The sequence below is a fragment of the Thecamonas trahens genome (assembly GCF_000142905.1).
Source record: "Thecamonas trahens ATCC 50062 unplaced genomic scaffold supercont1.67, whole genome shotgun sequence".
Taxonomy (NCBI): Eukaryota; order Apusomonadida; family Apusomonadidae; genus Thecamonas; species Thecamonas trahens.
This window is the reverse complement of record NW_013657613.1, coordinates 99,138-121,125: the sequence shown is the minus strand read 5'-3', so window position 1 is coordinate 121,125 and position 21,988 is coordinate 99,138. Positions and strand designations below refer to the sequence as shown.

Here is a 21,988-nt window from a genome sequence, read left to right as displayed (position 1 = left end):
ATTCGAGCCACCCCCACCACACACACATACACACACTCCACACACACTCTCTCTCCAACACCCCACACCCTTCTCGCATACCCCCCCCCCCCCCTCCCCCCCTTCCCCCCTTCCCCCCTCTCCCTCCCTTCTCCCCTCCTACACTAGCCATGCCGCGACCTGGCTCCCGGAGGCGACGTGCGCCTAAGCGACTCGAGCCACCTACCCTTGACGAAGAGCGGCAGATGCGACTTGCCTTTGCTCTGTCTATGGGGAAGGAAGCAAGTGGACGGACGACTGCCCTTGCTACTGCTGCTGCTGGTGCTGCTGGTGCTGGTGCTGCTGCTGGTGCTACTGCTGCTGCTGGTGCTGCTGCTGCTGCTGGTGCTGCTGGTGCTGCTGGTGCTGCTGGTGCTGCTGGTGCTGCTGGTGCTGCTGGTGACACTCGTTCGACTTCATCGGCTGCCACGGCTGCTGCCCCTCGTTCGCCTGCTGCTGATCATGATGATGATGATGGCAAGTCGCCCAAGTCATCCATTCCGTCGGCAGACGACAGAAAGGCCACCAAGGCATCATCGTCTGGTGGAGTTGATGATGTGAGTCTGGTTGATGATGACAATGACGTGGAAGAGATGCCAAAGGCTTCGAGCTCGTCGGAAGGACCTTCGCAAGAGTCCTCCGAGGACATCAGCAACAAGGTTGAGGACATGGTCGTCGCTAATGACAAGTCGCGGAAGCGCAAGCGCTCGGCGTCGCGGAAGAAGGCAGGCTCGGCAAGCTCGTCGGTGGCCGTCGCCGCATCCGCGCCAACAGACTCGGCTGGAGCTGCCGCCGCGAGCGTGCTGCTGATCATGGACGAAGCTGGAAACGCCAGCGGGGGCGAGGAGCTGCCGACCCCCAAGCGGCAGAAGAGCACAGCGGCGGCGAGCGGCGGTCAGAGCTCGGCGAGCAAGCCCAAGAAGCGCCGCGGGCGGCCAAAGGGCTCGACCAACGAGCGCAAGCTGCGTATGCTGCGCCGCCGTGCCGAAAACACCGGCGCGGGCGACACCGACATGGCTGACGAGTCGGACCAGGAGCTGGAAGACGGCGTGTATGTGGTCGAGGACATCCTCCGCAAGCGCCTCCGCAAGGGCCGCCGCGAGTACCTCATCAAGTGGAAGGACTTTCCTGTCGCCCAGGCCACCTGGGAGAGCGAGGACAACATCCTCGACTCGTCACTCATCCACAAGTTCCTGCAGAATGAGAAGCTCAAGAAGCAGAAGCGCAAGGAGGCGTCCAGGGCAAAGGCCGCAAAGGCCGTCGAGCGCTACCGCACCACCGGCAAGCTCCCGCTCTCCGACAAGTCGACCAAGAAGGTGAAAAAGTCCGAGGTCTCGCCCACGGACCCGGCAAGCATCACCGCTCACCTCGCCGCAGCCGCTTTCAAGGACCGCCCAGACTCGGAAGAGATCATGAGCCTCATTTCTAAGATCCGCGCCGCTGTCATGTCCTCCTGTTAAAGGGCTATACCTCCCTCCCATCCACGTTCCTCCTGTCTTCTCTTCTTTACCCATTCACCGGCAACTGGCCCTTCTTCTGATACAGCTTGGACTTGGCCCGCGACGGCAGCTGCGGCGGCGCAGCCTTCTTCTTCTTCTTGCCTTTGCTCTTGGGCTTGGACTGCACTTCAGGCCGGCCAGCCTCTGCGCTCGTGCTCATTGCACTCGGCACGCCGGCCTCGCTTGCTGCAACCCGCTCCATGTAGTTGCCCGGCACGTAGCCTTCCTTCTCCAGCCGCTTGGAGTAGACCCACCACCAATCGCCCTTGTCGTTGAGGACTTCAAACTGGTCGCCAACCTCCACCTCGAGCCGGGCAACCTCATTGTCCGAGTACGCGTACAGGGCCGTGGCAAGGTACAGCACTTTGCGCACAGCAAGCGTCGAGCCCGCAACCGGTGGTGGCGGCGCAGCCGCCCGCGCCTCACTCTCGCCATCGCTCGCAGCTCCAGGCAGCGTCGCTGGCTTGGGCGCCATCGGCGGCGCAGGCAGGTCGCGCTTGCCCGACACCGACAGCGCCGTCCGGCCACAGCCTTGTGGCCCTCGCCGGGCGTCGGCAGCCGCCGCCGCCCCGCTGCCATCGTCGATCGCCGCTCGCCGCCCTCGCCACCACCAATCCCGCGCTGCTGCGTATCCGACTCGGCCCGCGTCCGCGACTTCAGCCGCGCCGCGTCGGGCATCCACGGCAGCGGTCCTGTCCCGGATCGCCGCCGCGGCCCGGAAAACGCTCGCTCGCGCATCTTAGGCACGCCGTCCTCGCCCTCACCCTGGCTCTCGCCCTTGTCGCCGCTTCCACTCGTGGCAGGGCCGACCTTGCGCGGAGGGATCTCTGGCGGGTAGACCGGCTCGAGGAGGTTGACCACCGCCGCCGGAAAATAACCACATTCCCCGTGCGACTCGCCGTAGAGCCAGTCGTCCGCGGCAGTGGTCATGACAAAGTACACAAAGTCGCCGGTCTCCAGCTCCAGCAGCTTGCTTGCCGCTTCCTCCGGCAGGGCCTTGCCCCACCCCTGCTCGTTCAGCCGAAACGGCTTGGTCACCACCCCGCGGGTGGGCAAGGCCAACACCTCGTTGCTCTCGGCCTCTAGCTCCACGTACTTGGCCGGAAAAATCCCCACACTCGGCACCTTGCCCGCAACAGTTCCAATGTACCTGTAGCCACACTCTCACGTCAGTAACTTTCTCCATTCCTTCTGCGTACCCCCCCCCCCTCCCCCGCCACCCACTCGTGATCAAACCGGTCATGATCTCGCGGGAATTGATCACCACGTTGCGGGACGGGACGGGGCAGGGGCTACCCGCCCCCACCGTAACAGGTAAACACATGCAAGAAGCACAAGTCTGTGCTATGCATTGTCCACCCTAACATATCCAAAACTCACGCCATTTCCCTTCTTCCCTCGCACCAAGGAGCGGTACATAGTTGCCCCCCCCCCCCGCCTCCCCTCCGCGCAATCGCCGAGCGGCGGAGAAAGGCCGTAAACATGCGCATGCGTCGCCAGCTAGCTACGCTCGGCTCAGCAACCCGCTCCCAACCCTCTCCCCTCCATACACACACATAAACACACACACACACACACACATGCTGAAGACACACATGCTGAAGACACACATGCTGAAGACACACATAGTCTTGCCCTTACTCCCCCCCACCCCCAACCCCCTTCCCTCCCTCTCCTTCCCCCCTCCCCGCCACCCTCCCCAACCCCCCCCCCCCAACCCCCCCACAACCCACACCGCCATGCGTACCATTCAGGGTGGTCTGTGAGGAAGATACACTCTATGCGGTCGCCTGCAACAAATGTTGCGTCGCCATACTCTCGCCCCTCAAAGTCCCACTTGGCTATGCCGGACATGCTTGGGCGAGCTTGTCTTGCAGAGAGCCGTGTGACCGTGTGACGTTCAGTGCCAGTGGTAGCCGTTTTGCCATTCATTCAGCTGCAAAAAGGGGCGCACCAAAAAGTGCCCTCTAATAGCGCCGCTTCCTCCCCTCACCCCAGCTCACCCGCACTGCCGCCTTTGCCAACCCTCGCAGCGAGCCATCGCACACTGTCACCATCATCCATCGCGGTCATCTGCTGTCATCTATGCATGTCATTCATCTAACTATAACTGTCAGCTCCGTTCTCGCCCACCACATCGCTCCACGGCAAGAGGTCAGAGGCGTCGGCAGCACAGCGGACAGCCTCAACATCGGCCGGAAAGTCCTGCCAGAGCTGAGCTTGCGGGACCACAAGCGAGCCGCCGTTGTTGCCGATGGCGTGGACGGGTGCTTCGCGGGCGACAATGAGGTGGTCGGCGGTGAGCCAGGCCGAGCTCGCCGTCACCATCGATCCGGCCTGAACCAGCGCGGTGTTCTCGCGCATCCGCGCCAGCAGCGGATGCTCGCTGCCGAGCGCCCGTTCTGCCGCCGCCTGCGCGCCCTCCAGTAGCCGCCGCGCCGTTGCCATCTGCCCGCGTGACGCGTGGAGACCGGCCAGGAGCTCCAGGTTAGCCACCAGCGACGGGTGCGCAGGCGAGAGCACCTTGGTCTTGATTCGCAACGACTGGTAGAGCATCGACTCAGCGAGTGTGTAGTTGCCGGTCCGGACGTAGACTCCTGCCAAGTTGGTCAGCACCACCGCAAGGTCGATGTGCTCAGGCCCGCGCACCCGCTCGCAAATGAACAATGCCCGCCGCAGCAGCGCCTCGGCTTCGTCAAACTCGCTCGCCTCCAGCCGCACAAACGCCAGATTGTTCAGCACCCGTGCCCGCGCGCCCAGATGCGCTCCATCGGACGCCTCCTTGGACGCGGCAAGCGCTCGCTCAAACACCGCTACCGCGCGGCCCACTTCGCCGGCCTGCAGCTGGCACCACCCGAGATTGTTGAGCGCATCAACCATCCGCGGCGACGACGCCCCGTGCGCAAGCTCTGCTGTCTGCGCGTCAAACGCAAACAGCGCGCCCGCAAGCGACACGCTCTCGGCAGAGCTGCCTACCCCGCACACCACATGCCCCAGCGCCGCCATCATTCCCGACAGCGCAGTCACCTCGGGCCCGAACACTGCGTCGCAAATCCCGCATGCGTACGCCAGCGCTTGCCGCGCGCCGTCAAACTTGCACTCGCCCACAAGCACCTGCGCCACACGCCGCAACGGCCGGCACAGCACAGGATGCCGCGGCCCATACACCCGCGCAAGCATCTGCAGTAGCAGCAGATAGCTCCGCCGCGCGCCGCTCAGCTGTCCCGCCGCCGCTTGCGCGCCCGCCAGCGCCTCGTAGTGCTCTGCCAGCGCGCACACCGCTGCAAATACAGCCTTTCGCTCGCTCCCGCGCCGCACACCGCGTCGCGCGTCCTCCACAAGTCCATAGAGCACAGGCAGCGCCTTGCTTGGCGCACCCAGTCCGATGTGCGCACGCGCCACAAGCACCCCAGCCTCGGTCGAACCCGATGCCGCCAGCGGCGTCAGATACGGCAGCGCCTCGCCGTAGCACCCCAGCACCACCGCAAGCCGCCCCAGATTGAACGCCGTCGACGCCAGCCGCTCATCATCTGCCGGCAGGCTCTTCGCCTTGAGCGCGTGCGCCCGTGAGTACATCGCCAGCACCCGCGCCTCTGCCCCGCTCACCTGACTCATCCGCCGCGCAGGCGCTAGTAGCCCGCCGCCTCCACCTGCTACGTCCACCAGCGACCGCTCCACAAGCACCGCCATGTTGTTCAGCACCATCGCACGCGCTGCCTTGTCCATCACCAACCCGCCGTCAAGCAGCTTGAGTGTTCGCTGGAAGAGCGCCAGCGCCTTGTCCGGCTCGCTGCTCGAGTGAGCCAGCGCTAGGTTATTGAGGACGTTGACCAGCGCCTCAGCACGCATACCATCCGCTTCCCGCAGCGCAACCGCCGCCGAGTACGCCTCCACAGCTCCTGCCTCGTCACCCAACGCCATCAACACATTGCCCAGATTGTTCTGCACATCTACATACAGCGGCACTGCCTGCGCCGTCGGCGGCGGGCCCGGCGCTCCAGGCAGCTGTGCAAGTAGCCACTCGTACGTGACCCGAGCCACTTGAAGCCCGCCACCGTCCATCCGAGACACCACATCTGCGTACTGCTGCCATGCATAGAGATGTGCCAGATCACCAGTTCCCCACACCAGGCCCGCCAGATGAAGCCCAGCCCGGAACGCCGACACCGCCTGCGCCTCCTCGCCTGACGCTGCGGCAAGCTCTGCCACATTGAGATGGACCCGCACCATGGCCCGCACCACCTTGACCGCTCGCCCTGGCACCGTCGCGTCCACAGCCACTTGCAGCTGCGGGATCAAGAACCCGCCTCCGCTCACCTGCGCGCCATCAAGACCCCGCGCGCCAGCCTCGTCCGCCAGTCGCGCCAGCCGTGCAAGCTCGCTCGCATACACTGTGTCAAGCTCGGTCGAGGCATGAACAAGCGGGAGTACCTCCAGGTGCCGCGAGACCACCCCTACGCCTGCAAGCTGCTCCACGCTTAGCGGCGCCATCGTCTCGGGCGCAAGGTACGACGAGGTCACCTCGAATCGAACGCCTGTCGTCGCACACGCCATCTTGAACACCAGCTCACGATCAACCGCTCCGCGTAGCCATGCGCACCGCGGACAGGCCGTCAGCGTCGACGCCACAGGCACAGCCGCAGCCTTGGGCACGGCTCCGTCATGGACGTCCGGAAAGCCCACAAACCGCTTCTCAATGCCGCGAAACAGCGCGCCACACCAAAAGCCGCCCAGCGGACACCGCCGCCCAGGCTTGGCCAGACGGGTCTTGCCCATCGAGGCCACAATGCCAAATGGATCCGTCACCTGCCACGCGAGCAGCGCGTTGAAATGCTGTACCACAAGCGTCTTGCGCGAGATCCGGTTGCGCCGCTTGCGCAGCGTCCGCCGCAACGACGCAGACAACTGCGCCCCAAACGTGTGCGCCACCATGTACGTCGTCAACCACTCGCGCAAGTGTGCAGCCACGCCGTCGGAAGCTGCAGGCACGTGCGATCGCAACGCGCCGAGGTGCCGGGTCGAGAGCCCGCGCGACGCAAAAAAGCCGAGACTTGAACTGGCGAGCGCCGTTGCCGACAGTGCGTGCTCCGACTCGGCCGCCAGGAGCTCCCTAGCCAGCACGGGAATGGTGTGCGTGTAGAGTGCCGCCGTGGCATGAGCCACCTCGGTGTTGTGCAGATGGTGATTGTGGCGGCCCATCCGCGAGAACGCGTCCGACGACAGCGGCGTCGGCGCCGCCGCCACAGCCTCGGGCCGCAGCAGTCGGTACAAGATGGTGCCCTTGGGCGCGTCACTCGCCGGTGCTTCGGGCGGAAACAAACGGGCCATGTCGACCACATAGAACCGTCCATCGTGCCCGAGATGGCCTTCCATGTCGGCTGGACCGTGAAACACAAAGGCGTCGCTCCGCCGCGAGCCGGCCGCCACACTCCGCGAGCCGCTCACCACGTGGCCCTTGAGGTTAAGCGCCGAGCCTGCAAGCTGCATCATCGCATCCATATCGTGGTTCGACTTGACAAGCGTCGCTCCGCCGTCAGCAGACCCGTACACCAGTGTGCTGGCATCGATCGGGAGCAGCGATGCGACCGACACCGTGTGCCCGCAGTACGAAATGACTGCCGTGAGCGGAAAGTGTAGGCCCGGAATGTTGGCCTTGAGCAGTGCCGCAAGCGCATCCATTTCGTGGTGCGCCGCGTGTGCCGCGTTCTCATCCCCGCCGTACGCTCCGGTCACGTCGCGAGCGAGCTTGAAGAACAGGCCATCGCGAATGTACTTGTCGCCACCGGCCATTCCGCCCACGCTCTGCGTCACCGGCTTGATAGTCTTGTCCGGGAACGGAATGTGGAGCTCGTTGACAATGGTCTTGACGACCGGCGTCGCCGCTGCCACCAGCTCCTGCGACAGCTGCGCGATGGCCTGCGCCTTGACCTCGGCCTGCGCAGGCGTGAGTGCTGGCAGGTGAACCACTTCCTGAAACCGCTCGTTCCAGGTGTAATCGCGGGCAGGCGCTGGAGTGGTATCCGGATCTAAAGCTCGCGCCGGCGGCTCAGTAGCGCCGAGCCGAAAGCCGAGCGTCCGCGACGCCCGCGGCTTCTTGCTTGCGTTTGCGCCCGCGCCCGCTCCCGTCTTGGCTATTGACGGCGAACTGCCGAGCCGCCGCCGCCCCGGTGACTTGCGCTTCGGCAAGAGGCCGTCCGATGGCTCGGCCAATGGGCCTGAGAGGCACTCGTCGTAGCCTGAGAACGAAAACGACCGGTTCGCGTCCTCGGGCGAGGTCGGCGTCGATGGCCCCGACGCTGTCGACGGTGAGAGCGAGCCCGATGGCCCTGTAATGACCGCTGGTGGCGGGCCGGGCGCGGCGTCGGCTTGACCGGCAGCGAAAGTGCCGGTGGTGGAGCTGAGGCGCCGGTAGACTCTGGCGTTGCACCGGCGACAGCCTGCGGCTTGAGTTTGACCTTGAGTAGGGCAAGGGCCGAGGGGCGGACAAAGACCCCGTGTTGTGGCTTGCAGGTGAAGAACCGGGTGCCTTTGACTGAGCCATCGTTCTTGCCGGCGGCGACGTCGAGCGCAACGCCAACAAAGACGTCGCTGACCTCCTTTTGACTGCGGCTGGCAGTGGCAGGGCGGGAGGTGTGGGCCGGGCGGTCGATTCGGCCGATGTAAGCGACTGTGCCCGGCACACTACGATCGCGGAGTGTGACGCGGGTGCCAACGCTGAGCTTGGCGAGCATGTCGCGATCGCGGTACGCGCGCGAGCGGTCGAGCTCGGACCGCGAGCGGCGCGAAAAGTGAGTCGAAGTCGCGGTTGTTGCCGGCACGCTTGTCGACGACCGCGGCGCCGAGACTGCTGGGGCAGTCGACGGACGCGGTGGCGATGCAACAGACGCGCTTACGTGCGGGCGGAGAATGACCTTGACCCGCGACGGCCGCACAAAGAGCGCGTGCTTGTATCGGGCCTGAAAGTACCGCACGCCATCTCGGAGACCGTCGTGCTTGCCGACAGGCTCCTCCATCTCGAGGCCGACCCAAAGGCCCGGCGCAAACTTGGTCTCACCCACAAAACGAATGACGCCAAAGTGACCCGTGTTGGAGACCCGGACAACCGAGTCAAGAACTAGGCTCGATGCAACCGCAGCCTTGCTTCGCTGGCGGCGATCCTGGGCCTCCTTGGAGTTGAGCTGCGCCAGAATCGAGCGCTTCCGCTGGCGCTCGCTTCCATCAGGCTCGTCAGCACTCGAGCTGCTCTCGCCACCAGGAACAGGCGATGGAGCGGCCGGTGAGGTGGGCGGAGGCGTGGGCGACGGCACAAAGGTCCTTGGTGACGGCTCGTCCGCAAGCATCTCGTCCGAGTCCCCGTCCCTCGCAAAGCCCTTGCGCATGGCTGGTGGTGGCGTTCGCAGCAAGCCGTCCGAGGCTGCAAAAGGGCGGGAAGCTGGCTGAGCTTGGGGCCGTCGGCTGGCGTCGTTCGTCCCAGGCACCGAGTCGTGGCCATCTTGATCAAGACCTTTGTCATGATTGTTGTCGTGATCATGATGATGATCTTGGTCAGCCTCATGGCCATGCTTGCTCATCATCATATCATCACTCTTCGACATGATCGAAGCCGCAGCAAGGTCAGAGGTGGGCGTCACAGGTCTTGGGCTCGCAATGGGCGAGTATGGCCTTGACGCCATTGAAACTCGGTGAGTATATAGAAAAGATGTATTCGGTGTGGTTTGTCTGGGTGGGGGTTGCACGTGGGGGTGGAGTGGCCGTAGCTGATGCTTGGAGGTGATGGGTGCGGGTGGGGCGGGAAGCACGCCTTGGCGCTGCGCGCCAAGTTTGGATTCAGACTCGCCATGATGGCCAGGTGCGTGATGGGGATAGGAGACTAAGTATGCGCAGGCTGCCTGATCATCACCATCATCATCATCAGCAGCAGCAGCAGCAGCAGCAGCAGCAGCATGGTCTTCATCGTCATCATGGTCTTCATCGTCATCATCATCGTCGGGAATCGGGAGCCAGGTTCTGCCCAGATTATGACCGCTCCGACATCACTGCGACTCGGAGCGCTCAGAGGGGGTCAGATTCTTGTTCAATGTGGATGATACCGCTTTCGTGATGATATCAACATCTTATCGTGAGCCCGCGACGACGACCAGGTCCAGGGCAGTTCCATCTGCAGATCGAACTCAAGCGTGCCGGGGGGAAGGACAAGCGCAATCGCCATCAGAGCATTATCTTCATCCGAGCATCATGTCTGATGTCCATGTTATGGTGCTGACTTTGCTCCACACGACGCAGATCAACGAGAGCGTGAGCGAGTGTATGTGTGTGTGTGTGCGCGCGCGCGATCGAGCCAGCCAGCCCGCCAATCACCAGGCATCACTCTCTCCAATCGACTCATACGTAGGCCATACAGTAAGAGGACCGTATAACCACATTGACAGAGGCCTTTTTTCATGGCTATAAGCCATCGGTCTTGGCTAGATAGATAGTTGGTTTAGCTGGGGGAGGATTCATGAAGAAACACGTGAAATAGAAAATTCGGGCAAAACCGCTTACCTCGGCGACCATTGCGAGGGACAGGCGAGAGTTGCGCGGAGGTTGAGCGAGGGGGAGGGGGGGGGGGGGGGAGGGGGAGGTAGAGGGTATTTCACTCTGAACAGAAGAGTACCTCAGAATGGTGTCTGGAAGTGGAAGAGGATATGTGAATGTGATGCGTGTGGCCGTGCTGGTTGTAGCCGTGGTGGCTGCCTTTGCTGTGGTGCTGGCGTCTGCGGAGAGCAAGACGACGAGTCAGTCGGAGAGCAAGGTGTCGGACAATGGTGATGATCATCATTATGATTTGGAAGATGAGGCTCCACGTGGTGTTCGGAGTGATATCATGTGGGGTCCGTTGCAGCACTCGGAGATGCTGGCCAGTAGCCTCAAGGCGCTGACGGCAGAGAAGGAGACCCCGACTGTGGAGCTGCTCGAGGACTTTATGACTTGGCTTCGTCCCTCGGGCGTCAGTCGGAGCAAGTGGCGGCTGGTTCTGAGCCTCTGTCCCAGTTGCCCGTCCAAGGTGGCTGTCCAAGCCTCGCGGCCGAAGGATGGCGCCTCTAACGGCGGAGAGAGCTCATCGATGAGCGAGATCACGGCGGTCATTCCGGCGTCCAAGATCATGTCGCACAAGTCGGCGCTGCGGTCGGCACTGGGCAAGTTTCTCTCGACAGATGCGGCGCGTTCGATTGACTCGCGGACGGCGCTCATTCTGCATCTGGTGTTTGAGACGTTTCTGGCCGGGCCGTCGTCCGAGTTTGCGCCGTACATCCAGCTGCTCCCGCGGCAGCTCGACACGACGCTGTTCTGGACCGACGAGGAGCTGGCGGCACTGGCCGGAACGCGCATTGCCAAGTTCCACGAGATGGATCTGGCCGATGTGAAGAGGCTGTACACCACGGTGGTCAAGCCGCTGACCCAGGTCGAGCCGCACCTCTTCCCGCCGCACGTATTCACCAAGCGCAACGTGGCGTGGGCGTGGGCGACGGTATGGGCGCGGTCGGTCAAGCTCCATCTTGACACCGACAAGGACGGCAAGAACCGCGGCAAGGAGGTGGCCATTGTTCCGCTTCTTGACCTCATCTCGCACAACTACACTGGCCAGGCATACACGACCGTGGTCAACGGACGGGTCCGCATCATGTCGTCGGTCCCGACCGCCGCCGGTGATGTCCTGCAGAAGCCGGCCGGCATGGCGTCGAACACCGACATGCTCTATCGCCACAACGTGGTCTTTGTCAACCATCCTTCACCGAGGGTCACCGTCGACGTCGAGCTTGCCGAGTCGGACCCTCGGTTTGTGGAGCGGAGCGTGGTGCTCAAGAACGCGCGCTTCCGCGCCAAGGATGCCATCGAGCTTGATCTCCAGGACGAGATCCATCCTGACCTCATCGCCTTTTTCCGCATCGCCAAGCTCCCCTCGACGCTCCTCACTGCCTACAACGACGCGCCGAGCGTGGCCAACAGCATTTCGTTCTACGACCCGCTGGACGCCGTCACCGAGCTCCGGGCCCACAAGGCTGCCGCCAAGCTCCTTGCCGGCCTCCTCGCCAGGTTCCCCACCACCCTGGCTGACGACGAGGCCATGTCTGACGATGACGTCGCCGCTCTCTCCATCCGGCTCCGCATGGCCCGTATCGTCGCCATGGGCGAGAAGCGAGTCCTCTCCCACAACCTCCGCATGATCTCGGACCACATCGTTGAGCTCAAGGCTCAAGTCGAAGCCGCCAAGGCCGCCAAGGCCGCCAAGGCTGCCAAGGACGACTTGTAGAGAAGACCATCAACACCCAGAAACAGCCGATCTTGGTCCTTTTTTTTAAATCCCTCTACACACACTGTGCATGTTCTCCTCATCATCCCTCTCACCATTCGCTCCCGACCACCAGCAATTTGAAGATGCCAGTGAGTGCCAGTAGCGAGTGAGTTGGCGCCAACCACGGCGCCACCGACCTAAGGGCAGGGCAAGGACAAGGCCACCCACTTCACCACCACCACCACCACCACCACCACCACCACCACCACCACCACCACCACCACCACCACCACCACCATGTTTGCTCTGCGGACGGTACCACCGGGGTGTGCACCACCCACCGAGGCATGGTCCGTCCTCTACCGCCATGCCCAGGACCCCACCCTGCCACTCGGTACGTGACAAGGGAGGAGGGGGAAGGGGGGAGGGGGGGGGAAGGGGGGGAAGGGGGGGGGGAGGAAGGGAGGGAGTCTGGAATGGCCTGGGATGGCTGGGCTGGGCGAGGCTGGTCGAACATGGGTTGATCTGAGGCTGGTCGAACATGGGTTGATCTGAGGCTGGTCGTGGCTGGGCTGGGTGAGACTGAGCTGATCCGGACATCAACTGGTCGGCTCGTAGCTGCACTGCGGTGACCTCGGCTGAGCTGATCCAGACATCAACTGGTCGGCTCGTAGCTGCACTGCGGTGACCTCGGCTGAGCTGATCCGGACATCAACTGGTCGGCTCGTAGCTGCACTGCGGTGACCTCGGCTGAGCTGATCCGGACATCAACTGGTCGGATCGTAGCTGCACTGCGGTGACCTCGGCTGAGCTGATCCGGACATCAACTGGTCGGCTTGTGGCTGCACTGCGCTGTGCTAGGCTGAGCTGAGCTAGCTAGGACATAGACTGGTCTGCGCTTGGGGCACAGATCGGCCGTAGACTCCACATTCACTCACATACGTATGGCACACAGAGATGGCCCTGGAGGCGGCTGGGACTGTCGGGACAGGCGCTGAGGCCGAGGCGCTGTTCTCGGCGTACGCGCGCGCAATTGCAGATGAAGCCCTGCCGCCACAGCGAGCGCGAGACGTATGGAGCGGCTTGCTAGAAGTGCTAGAGGCCAAGCGCGGATGTGATGACGAGGCGGGCGTTGTTGTTGGGAGCGTTATCGAGGCCACTGGCAAGATCGTGGGCCTGTTTGAAGCCGTGGCAACGGCGCTCGACACGCTGGCCGCCGCGCTGGGCATCACGCCCGAGGCAGCTGAGTCGAGGCAAACCGCTGCGCTCGCGGGCCTCCAAGCTGCTCTTCAGGTTGCACTGCCACACACACTGTTTGAAGAAGTCATGGCGGTGGTGTACAAGGAGGCACTGCTCGTCTTTGGGCTCAGCGTGGTGTGCCGCGACGACGACGATGAGGAGTATGACGATGAGGACGACGACGCGGAGAATGACGATGAGGATGAGGCGGCCACAAGTGCAGGCTCGGCAGTTCTTGGCCTCGATAGTCTCACCCAGCTCATGCACCAGCTGTCGGTGCTGGGCCTTGCACAGGCGTCGGTGTCAGTGGTGACCCAGTTGCTGTACCGGGTTGTCGAGGCGCACATCCTCTCGCAGGCCAAGGGAGAGTTCGAAGAGGCGTGGCTCGATGAGCTCATTCGGTGGATGGAGGCTGATGTGGCCGTAGCCGTTGAGGCTGTTGTCAAGGGCTGCGGGAATGCCACGGTGGCGCATCTCCGTGAGCGGCTATGGTTTCATATGTATGAGGCCTTTGGAGAGCTCCGCATCCGCGAGCTCTTTGACATTATTGTAGACTTTCCCGACTCAGCGCCGGCAGTCGAGGACCTGCGGCGGGCACTGGCGCGGACATGGCAGCACGAGCGGCTGGTTGACGTGCTCTCTGCGGCGTTTGACAAGCGTCTGCTGCATCTTGGCGCCAACACGGTCGACATCTTGGGGCAGTACGTGTCGTCGATCAAAGTGCTGACTCGGCTGGACCCGTCGGGTGTCATGCTCGATTCGGTCTCGCACGGCATCCGCAACTATCTCAAGAACCGCGAGGACACCATCCGGTGCGTGGTCACCTCGCTCACCGACCCGTCACCAACCTCGCTCCTCGGCGGCGAATTGGTCTCCGCGTCGGGCCCGACCGGCAGCGGTGTCGGCGGCGGACGCGGCGGTGGCGCAGCAAATGAGGACTACGACAACTGGACGCCGGCACCGCTCGAGTCGGGCGCGTTGAGCGCGACGACTACGGCGCCCGCGGCGCGGACCGACATCTTGGCCATGCTGGTCAACATCTACGGCTCACAGGAGCTGTTTGTCTCCGAGTACAAGGTTCTGCTTGCCTCCAAGCTCCTCGCCATCACCGACTACAACACCGACGATCAGGTCCGCAACTCTGAGCTCCTCAAGCTGCGGTTCGGCGAGAGCTCGATGCAGCCGGCCGAGGTCATGCTCAAGGATCTCGCCGACTCGAAGCGGATCAACGCGTACGTCCACTCCCACGAGGGCGGCGGCGACAACGAGCTCGTGGTTTCAGGCACTGTCATCTCTCGCCTCTTCTGGCCGCCGCTCAAGGAAGTCAACTTCCAGCTCCCACCGGCCATGGCAGCGCAGATGGAGACGTACGCCAAGGCGTTCCACTCGCTCAAGACGCCGCGGACGCTGAGCTTCCTGCCCAACCTCGGCTCGGTCAGCTTGACGCTCGAGTTTGACGACACCGAGCTCGAGGTGACGGTCTCGCCGCTGCTGGCCACCATCATCTCGTACTTTGACGCCAAGACGGCTGCAGCCGTCGGTGGCGCCAGCATCGCCGTTGACGGCACCGTCACCTGGCCGGCACGGGCGCTGGCCAAGGTTGTCGGCATCGACGTCGCGCTCCTGCGCAAGCAGATGGTCTACTGGCTCGCCGCCTCGGTCGTTGTCGACGCTGGCGACGAGTGCTACGCCTCGGTCTCGGTCCTGGGCGACGCACCGAGCTCGTCGGCCGGCGGCGCCGGCGGCATGGACGCCGACTCGGGCGTCGCCTCGCTCGAGGACCAAAAGGCTGAGGAGATGCGGGTCTACCAGTCGTACGTCAACGGTATGCTCGGCAACCTCGGCGCACTGCCCGCCGAGCGCATCCACAACATGCTCAAGATGTTTGTGGCCAACTCGGGCTACACCGCTTCGCTCAACGAGCTCATCTCGTTCCTCAATACGCTCGTCCGCAAGGAGGAGCTCGCCTTTGCTGACGGCATGTACTCGCTGCCCAAGTAAGTTGCGGCTGTAAACTCCTCGCGGTTGTGGGAAGATAGCAACAGCAGTCTGATCCCCGGTTTACGCCTTGCTCCGCTCGCGAAGACACTTGGCGCAGCCACAGTCAAAGCCGTAGGCTGTGGCCAGATAGTGATCACGCTGCGAGATGGTCTCGTCCGGGTCACAGTAGGCGATGCACAGCTCGTCGCCCGGAGCAATGTCTGCGAGCGCCACAAGTGTGAGCTTGGCCGGCTTGCGAGCGTTTGCGCCAAACTGGACCTGGACATTCGGCTCGCAAGAGTGATTGATCTTGGAGGCGTGGCGGTAGAGGCCGACACCCAGGTCGCGCCAGCCGCCATCGGGCGCCGGGACCTCGATCTTGAACGAGTTGAGCTGGAACTTGCCCATGAGCACGTCGAACCACTTGGCGTCAAAGGCTGTAGCGTTGTCGCCTTCGGCGAGAACGGTCTTGGCCAGGCCCTTGTGGGCGGCGAGGAGCGCAGGATCATCGGCAAACGAGATGCCACGACCCATGAGCTCTCCGATCTGGGTGTTGAGGGTGGAGACCTCGTCCATGTCGCCGCGCTTGAGATGGGACATCAGCATCGAGACGTACCGTGCAGCAAGAAGCGTGTGACGTGAGTGCCGCAGCGTGCGATAAAGCGGCGGCGAGGCGTCCGGCGCAGCCTCATCGCGCTCATAAAGGCCCCAGGCCTCGCACTCGAGGCCGTGGTAGCCCGAGGCAGCCATGGCGTGACACGATCCCGAGCAGAAGATGGGCCGGTCGCACGAAGGGCAGCCAAACGAGGCCGCCGGCTCCAGATCGGCCAAGCAGTGTGTGCAGAGCGAGTTGAGAGCGCTCGGGTTGGGGACCCAGACAAAGGGCTCTTCCACCAGCAGCGTCGCACCAGCATCCCACGCCGAGCTCGCCGCCAGCAGACGGCCCTTGTCCTCAGCCACGCCATCGACCACTCCCGGCGGCAGCGGGACCATGTCCGACATCCATCGTCGCATCGCCACAGTGCCCATCGCGCCCATTGCGCCCATCGCCCCAGTCGGCCCAGTCGGCCCAGTCGGCCCAGTCGGCCCCATTATGGCTGCCGCCCGAGGCGATGACTCTGCTTGCGACTCACTCTCGCTGCCGCCAGCTGCTCCAGGCCGCGCGACCATAGCGAGACGTCCGCTAGCGAGGCGGCCGAGGCTCCCACGAGATATTCTGAGCATGAAGGGGGATGAGAGGGGTGCGGGTACGGGGGGGGGAGGAGGGGGGGGGAGAGGGGGGGATGAGAGCGGTGAGTTTAATCAATGGTCTCGTCCGAGTAATCGTAGACTCGTCGTAATCAATGGTCTCTTTGACATAATCGTTAACTCTCCCCACAATCAATGCTCGCGTCAGCGCAACCGTTCTCGCCCTCCTTGTCCCCAGGCTGTGGAAGGGCGGGAGAGGGAGAAGGCTACGTGCGCATCAGGCTCGGGCAGTTCAGGTCTGAGCTAAGCACGCCTGGGGGCGTCAGGCCCGGGCGCGCGGAATGTCATCAGCGCCGTGGGCGGCGGTGTCGGGCGGCGCGTCGAGGGCAGCGCGAGAGGCCATCTCGGCCTCGGCGGCCGCGAGAAGGCCTGCGAGGAAGATGTCAGCGGCGACGTTGAGCTGGGTGGCCGATGAGACGGCGACGAGGGCGGCGACCGGGAGCTTGCGCAGCGAGCGGCCCGAGAGGCCCTGGGCAGCATCGGCCACGTCGAGGAGGGCGAGCGAGACCGCCAGCGCGTCCGAGGCCTCAGCAGCCATCAGCTCGTCGTAGGCAAAGAAGAATGGACCGGCACCAGAGATGCAGCCTGTCGGCCCAGCGGTCGGCGCTTGGACAACGCCGGCTCGCATGAGATCGGTCACCGACGACGCGAGGATGCCGTAGCGCGCCGAGCGCGAAGGCAGGCCGATGAACTGCTTAATGTCCGCCCGGTCGACAAAGGCGAGGTCGATGGCCCCAGTGATGTTAGACGTCGTGAGAATGGCGACGTTCGGGTATGCCTTGATGAGGTCGATCTGGGTGAGCAGGGCGTTGACGACCCGGATCGAGTCAGACGGCTCAGTCCCGGCCAGCGCCGACGTCCGCGCCGCGGTCAGGGACTCGACCTCGTCGATGAGAACGACGACAAAGGTGTCCGAGTCGGCGACCAGCTCGCGAATCATGGAGAAGAGCCTGGTGACGAGCTTGCCCGACTCGGAGAACCACTTGGAGAAGAGCGAGTGCGCGTTGATCTCGATCAGCTGCCCGTGGGCGTACCGCGACGAGAGCCGGATGGCAAGCTTGTGGGCAAGCGCCTTGCACAGCGAGGTCTTGCCGGTTCCCGGCGGGCCATGCAGAAGCACCACCCGGTTAAAGGCCACCAAATTGGTGTCGACACCGGCGTCCGAGAGCTGCATCGCCACCTGGACGTACCGCACCAGATTTGCCTTGATGGCCGAGTCATAGACGAGCGACTCCCACACGCCATCAAACTCCACCGCTGGGAGAACCCAGTGCGAGGCCGAGGCAAACTCGCCAGCATCGTCCATCTCTTCAGCCACACCATCGTGGCTCAGCTTGTAGGCCACAATCTCCAACGGATAGACCTCGCCCGCGCCGATCCCTGGACGTGCGATCTTGACCATGACCTCGGGGTCAGCCCTTGCATCTGCTGGCGAGTATGCCACTTCGATGTCCAACCGCTTCACATTGGCTCTCATGTACGCCAGCAAGCCCTCGTTGGACTCGATAGCCATGGCCTTGTCCTCAGCCACCGCCACCGGTCGAATACTGGCTGCCACAGCTAGCTCGTATGGGGTGAAGAAGCCGAGAAAGGCTGCCACAGCCGCCTTGATGTCGTCGATGTACTCACTCACTTCGGGGAACAGCAGCGCCTCCACTATCTCCCACCCATACCCATACCAGCCATCCCCCCCCCCGGACCCCCCCCCGGACCCCCCCCCCGACCCACGCCCATACGTGTGTGAATGTGTGAGTCGTGCTCGCGCCAAAACTGCGACCTTCTTCGGCACCTTCCCCCCCCCTCCGCCACCCCACACTCCCCACACTCACCCACACATGCTCTCCATACGTACCCACGCCCATGCTCACACAGACAGACTCTCCTGCGGCCACACACATCGGGCTTGCAGACGATGACATGATGGTGAGTGGGGTGTGGGCGAGGGCGGGGTGGGCGGAGGGGGGGTGATCGATCATGGGGGTGATCGATCGTGGCGGTGATCATGATCATGACATTGACTCATGGTGGTGGTGATAACGCTGCGGTGGGGAAGGAGGGACATGTTTGGCCCATTTCGTGGTCGACATGCCTTTTATCAGTTCGATGATGACAGTGTGGAGATGGCAAGGGGAGAGGGATGCGATGGGATGCGATGGGTAACCCCACCCGCCTCTCCGCCGCCGTAACCCCAACATCAGAAATACACATACTTCCAACACATACCCAAAGCCATGTCGATCCCATCATCCATCGTTATGATCTGCGCACAATCCGTATGATCTGCGCACAATCCGTATGATCTGCGCACAATCCGTATGATCTGCACACAATCCGTATGATCTGCACACAATCCGTATGATCTGCGCACAATCCGTATGATCTGCGCACAATCCGTATGATCTGCACACAATCCGTATGATCTGCGCACAATCCGTATGATCTGCACACAATCCGTATGATCTGCGCACAATCCGTATGATCTGCGCACAATCCGTATGATCTGCACACAATCCGTATGATCTGCACACAATCCGTATGATCTGCGCACAATCCGTATGATCTGCGCACAATCCGTATGATCTGCGCACAATCCGTATGATCTGCACACAATCCGTATGATCTGCGCACAATCCGTATGATCTGCACACAATCCGTCCGTACCATACACAATTCAGAAAACACACATCCGCAGGCCCAAACCCTCTCAAACACCGCCACCCACATCCGCCACCCGCACTCACTGCCCATACACACACACACATACACACACATCACCACGCACACACACATCACCACACACCACATCTTCATACCCTCCCCTCCCCACCTCCATGACCGCTTCGGACCTGGAAGGCGTATGGGCGAGTCTCGCAGGACCGAGTCTTCGTGCTGCACAGGGCGAGACGCTACCGCTCGAGTCGACGGCGCTTGCTCTGACGGGTGCTGGGAGAAGAGATAGGCAAGTGGATCACGATGATGGCTGTGGAGATGGTGATGGCTGTGGGAATGGTGATGGTTGTAGGGATGGTGATGGTGGTCGAGCTGCTGCTGGGGCTGATCGAGCTGCTGCTGGGACTGATCGAGCTGCTGCTGGGACTGATCGAGCTGCTGCTGGGACTGATCGAGCTGCTGCTGGGACTGGCCAAACTGGTGCTGGTAGTAGCATGGACACTCGCATCCGGCTCCACAACTCGTCAAGGCGGTGGCTCATGGATCGCTGGCAGAGGCACGGGCGCTGATGGCAAAGGCAGAGACAGAGCAACTTGCGTTTGGGCCTCGCATCGGCAGATCGCTGCTTCATGCGGCGTTGGGAAGACCGAGTGTTGCCATGGCTGAGGCTGTGATGGAGACTGGCGCTCTTCCTTGCTTGACGACTCCAGGCGCTTTCTCGCCGCCGCTGCTGACAGTGGCGGCGCTCTCCGGATCGGTCCGCGCAACGCGCTGGGTTCTTGCGCTTGGCGCGGATGTCAACGGAGCTGATGGCCACGGAGTTACTGCTCTTCACGCTGCCGTGGCCGCCAGCTGTGTCTTTCCGGCTATGGTGCTCCTGGATGCAGGCGCAGACTGCGAAGTCCGCGATGAGCAGGGGCACACCCCGCTAATGCGTGCGGCGTACGAAGGGTCGTCCGCCATGGTGGCGCTCATGCTGCGCGCCGGAGCTCGGATCGATGTGCCGTGCAGAGCTGATGGGATGACTGCTCTGCACTGGGCAGCAGCCATGAAGCACGAGCGGCCGGCCGAGCTTCTGGTCTCGGCCCTCGCGACCTCGCCCGACGCCCTCGCTTCCGTCCTAGCCGCCCACTGCTCCGACGGCGAGACCCCGATTGGTTGGGCCCGTGCCGTCGGCGCGCCCAAGGTCGTCTCGCTCCTCGAGGCTGCCGAGCGCTTTGCCACGGCCGCAGGCGGCAAGATCACCCCGCTGCGCGAGCACGGAGGTTTTGTCGAGCAAGCCCTCGTCCCGCCGAGGCTCTCGGTCTCGAAGGTCGGTGTGAACGCGTGTGGCCGGCCACTGGCCACATCGTCAGAACGGGTTGTGAGCACCCTGGCGTGCGTGATGGTGGCAGCGTGTGCCGGCGTAGCTGCAGTCATGCACCCGCTCTTTGCGCTCTTCACCATCCTCGTCCTCGTCTCCTTTGGCTTCAAGGTCTTTACCGGCATTGTTCGGTACGCCAACAAGCACTCGTGGCTCGCGCTCAGCACGCCCGACGGCGACGGCGAGGTCTCCAATGCTCGCCTCACTGCACACTACATCGAGGCGCTACAGATCGGTATCTTTGCGGCGGCCAGCCTCCTCTCGGTCCCGGCCGTCGTCATGTACATCGTCCCGCCCGCGCTTGTCGCCGCCCCGCTCGAGCTCTGCCTCTTCTGGCTTCTCTCCTTTGCCACGCTGGGCATCTTTCTTTGGCTCCGCAACTCGCAGCCTGGGACGACGCCGCGGATAGTCCCCACCGCCGCCCAGGCTGAGGTCATGAGTGACATGCTCGCCGCAGGCACGAAACCCTCAAATCTCTGCCCGACCTGCCTCATCATCCGGCCACTGCGCTCAAAGCATTGCTCGACCTGCGGTGTCTGCGTTGAGCGATTCGACCACCATTGTCCCTGGCTCGGTGTTTGCGTCGGCAAGAACAACATGGGCGCCTTTGTCGCCTTTGTCGCTCTCTTTGCTCTCGCCGAGCTGCTCTTCCTCCACCTTGTCGCCTCTGTCACCCCGTACTCGCCGACCTCGCTCACCTCGCTCGTCGCCATGCTCAACACCGCTCCGCTCCTCTGCCTTGCAGTTGTCTGGAACACGCCGTTCCTCATCTGGATGGTTCATCTCACCTTCCAGATGCTGTACCAGACCTCACGCAACCTCACCACCAACGAGCGGCTCAACTCGGACCGCTACGAGATTTTCAAGGACGACGACGGTGGCTTCTTCAATCCGTTTGACCTGGGCCTCGTCGCCAACTTTGAGCAAGCACTTCTAGGCAAGCACCAAGACGCGCTGCTGGTGTAGGTCGACTCGTCCCGCTCCTCATACCGATGCACAAATGAACAAGCAAACGTACAACCCGCACCGACCACATCAGTTCCACAAAGAATTGAAGAAATATCCTCCTCACTAATGCATGCGGCATCCTCCTCTCCCTCTTTCTCGCCCCTCACCTCCCCCCCCTCACTCGACCTCCCCCACCTACACACACCCCCTTCATACACGCACCAACCCAACCCCCGCCATGCCATCGCACACTTGCCCCCATCATCCCCCGCACTCCTATGCTAAATCGAAGCATCGAAACGAAATGAAAATATTTAAACAGATCATGACGCGGCACATCCCAAACACACACGCACCCCCCGCCCCGCACACCCTCGCTCCATCTACACCATTCCACACCCAACCACATGGTCAGTCTCATCAATACTAGCCATCTACAATACCTCCTCCAACCTCCTGAGGCAGCACATTCAACCGCCATCGAACCATCCAAACGAACCAAAGCAAAGAAAGAAAGAAAAAAAAAAGCTATGACCGCCCAAAAAACCGACTTGAATGGACAAAACGACCAAAGCCACGCGTCCGCCTCCTGCTTCCTCCCTCACCGCCACTCCCCCCCGTCAGCCAACCTTGCAACAGCGAGAACAGTGGGGACCAGCAGACTCTACTCGAATTGAAGCGAGGGTACCAAGCAGCTGAAGCCGCTCTCTCTCTCTCTCTCTTATTTGACTCGTTCTCTCCGCACTC

The 21,988-nt window shown here is 62.8% G+C and overlaps 6 protein-coding genes across 6 annotated transcripts in view; 4 read left to right on the top strand and 2 right to left on the bottom strand.

Moving 5' to 3' along the window:
• AMSG_12405 (uncharacterized protein) overlaps nucleotides 1–1,478 on the top strand; it is a gene marked incomplete at its 3' end in the record, with an annotated part of 3,343 nt that extends 1,865 nt beyond the window's left edge. The window contains exons 2-3 of the mRNA XM_013897626.1: nucleotides 258–426; nucleotides 663–1,478. Of these exons, the coding sequence (XP_013753080.1) occupies nucleotides 258–426; nucleotides 663–1,478 (985 nt within the window). The remainder of the gene's footprint in view (nucleotides 1–257; nucleotides 427–662) is intronic.
• Nucleotides 1,479–1,524: 46 nt separating this feature from the next.
• On the bottom strand, nucleotides 1,525–9,241 carry AMSG_12404 (uncharacterized protein; the record flags this gene model as incomplete). The annotated part of the gene is made up of 5 exons (XM_013897625.1): nucleotides 7,945–9,241; nucleotides 3,623–7,855; nucleotides 3,265–3,307; nucleotides 2,046–2,667; nucleotides 1,525–2,013 (listed from the first exon to the last, which is right to left on the bottom strand). The coding sequence occupies exons 1-5, from the start codon at nucleotides 9,188–9,190 to the stop codon at nucleotides 1,525–1,527; spliced, it is 6,633 nt and encodes a 2,210-aa protein (XP_013753079.1). The 5' UTR covers nucleotides 9,191–9,241.
• Nucleotides 9,242–9,752: 511 nt separating this feature from the next.
• AMSG_10993 (uncharacterized protein) lies at nucleotides 9,753–11,811 on the top strand (the record flags this gene model as incomplete). The annotated part of the gene is made up of 2 exons (XM_013897610.1): nucleotides 9,753–9,812; nucleotides 10,402–11,811. The coding sequence occupies 2 exons, from the start codon at nucleotides 9,753–9,755 to the stop codon at nucleotides 11,809–11,811; spliced, it is 1,470 nt and encodes a 489-aa protein (XP_013753064.1).
• A 939-nt stretch (nucleotides 11,812–12,750) lies between these two features.
• On the top strand, nucleotides 12,751–15,033 carry AMSG_10992 (anaphase-promoting complex subunit 2; the record flags this gene model as incomplete). The annotated part of the gene is made up of 1 exon (XM_013897609.1): nucleotides 12,751–15,033. One exon carries the CDS (start codon nucleotides 12,751–12,753, stop codon nucleotides 15,031–15,033), a length of 2,283 nt encoding a protein of 760 aa, XP_013753063.1.
• A 1,263-nt stretch (nucleotides 15,034–16,296) lies between these two features.
• On the bottom strand, nucleotides 16,297–18,122 carry AMSG_10990 (thyroid receptor-interacting protein 13; the record flags this gene model as incomplete). Its single annotated transcript, XM_013897608.1, has 2 exons — nucleotides 16,297–17,916; nucleotides 18,113–18,122. The coding sequence occupies 2 exons, from the start codon at nucleotides 18,120–18,122 to the stop codon at nucleotides 16,523–16,525; spliced, it is 1,404 nt and encodes a 467-aa protein (XP_013753062.1). The 3' UTR covers nucleotides 16,297–16,522.
• A 969-nt stretch (nucleotides 18,123–19,091) lies between these two features.
• Nucleotides 19,092–21,259, top strand: AMSG_10989 (ankyrin; the record flags this gene model as incomplete). The annotated part of the gene is made up of 3 exons (XM_013897607.1): nucleotides 19,092–19,200; nucleotides 19,283–19,410; nucleotides 19,460–21,259. 3 exons carry the CDS (start codon nucleotides 19,092–19,094, stop codon nucleotides 21,257–21,259), a joined length of 2,037 nt encoding a protein of 678 aa, XP_013753061.1.
• Between the last annotated feature and the right edge of the window lie 729 nt (nucleotides 21,260–21,988).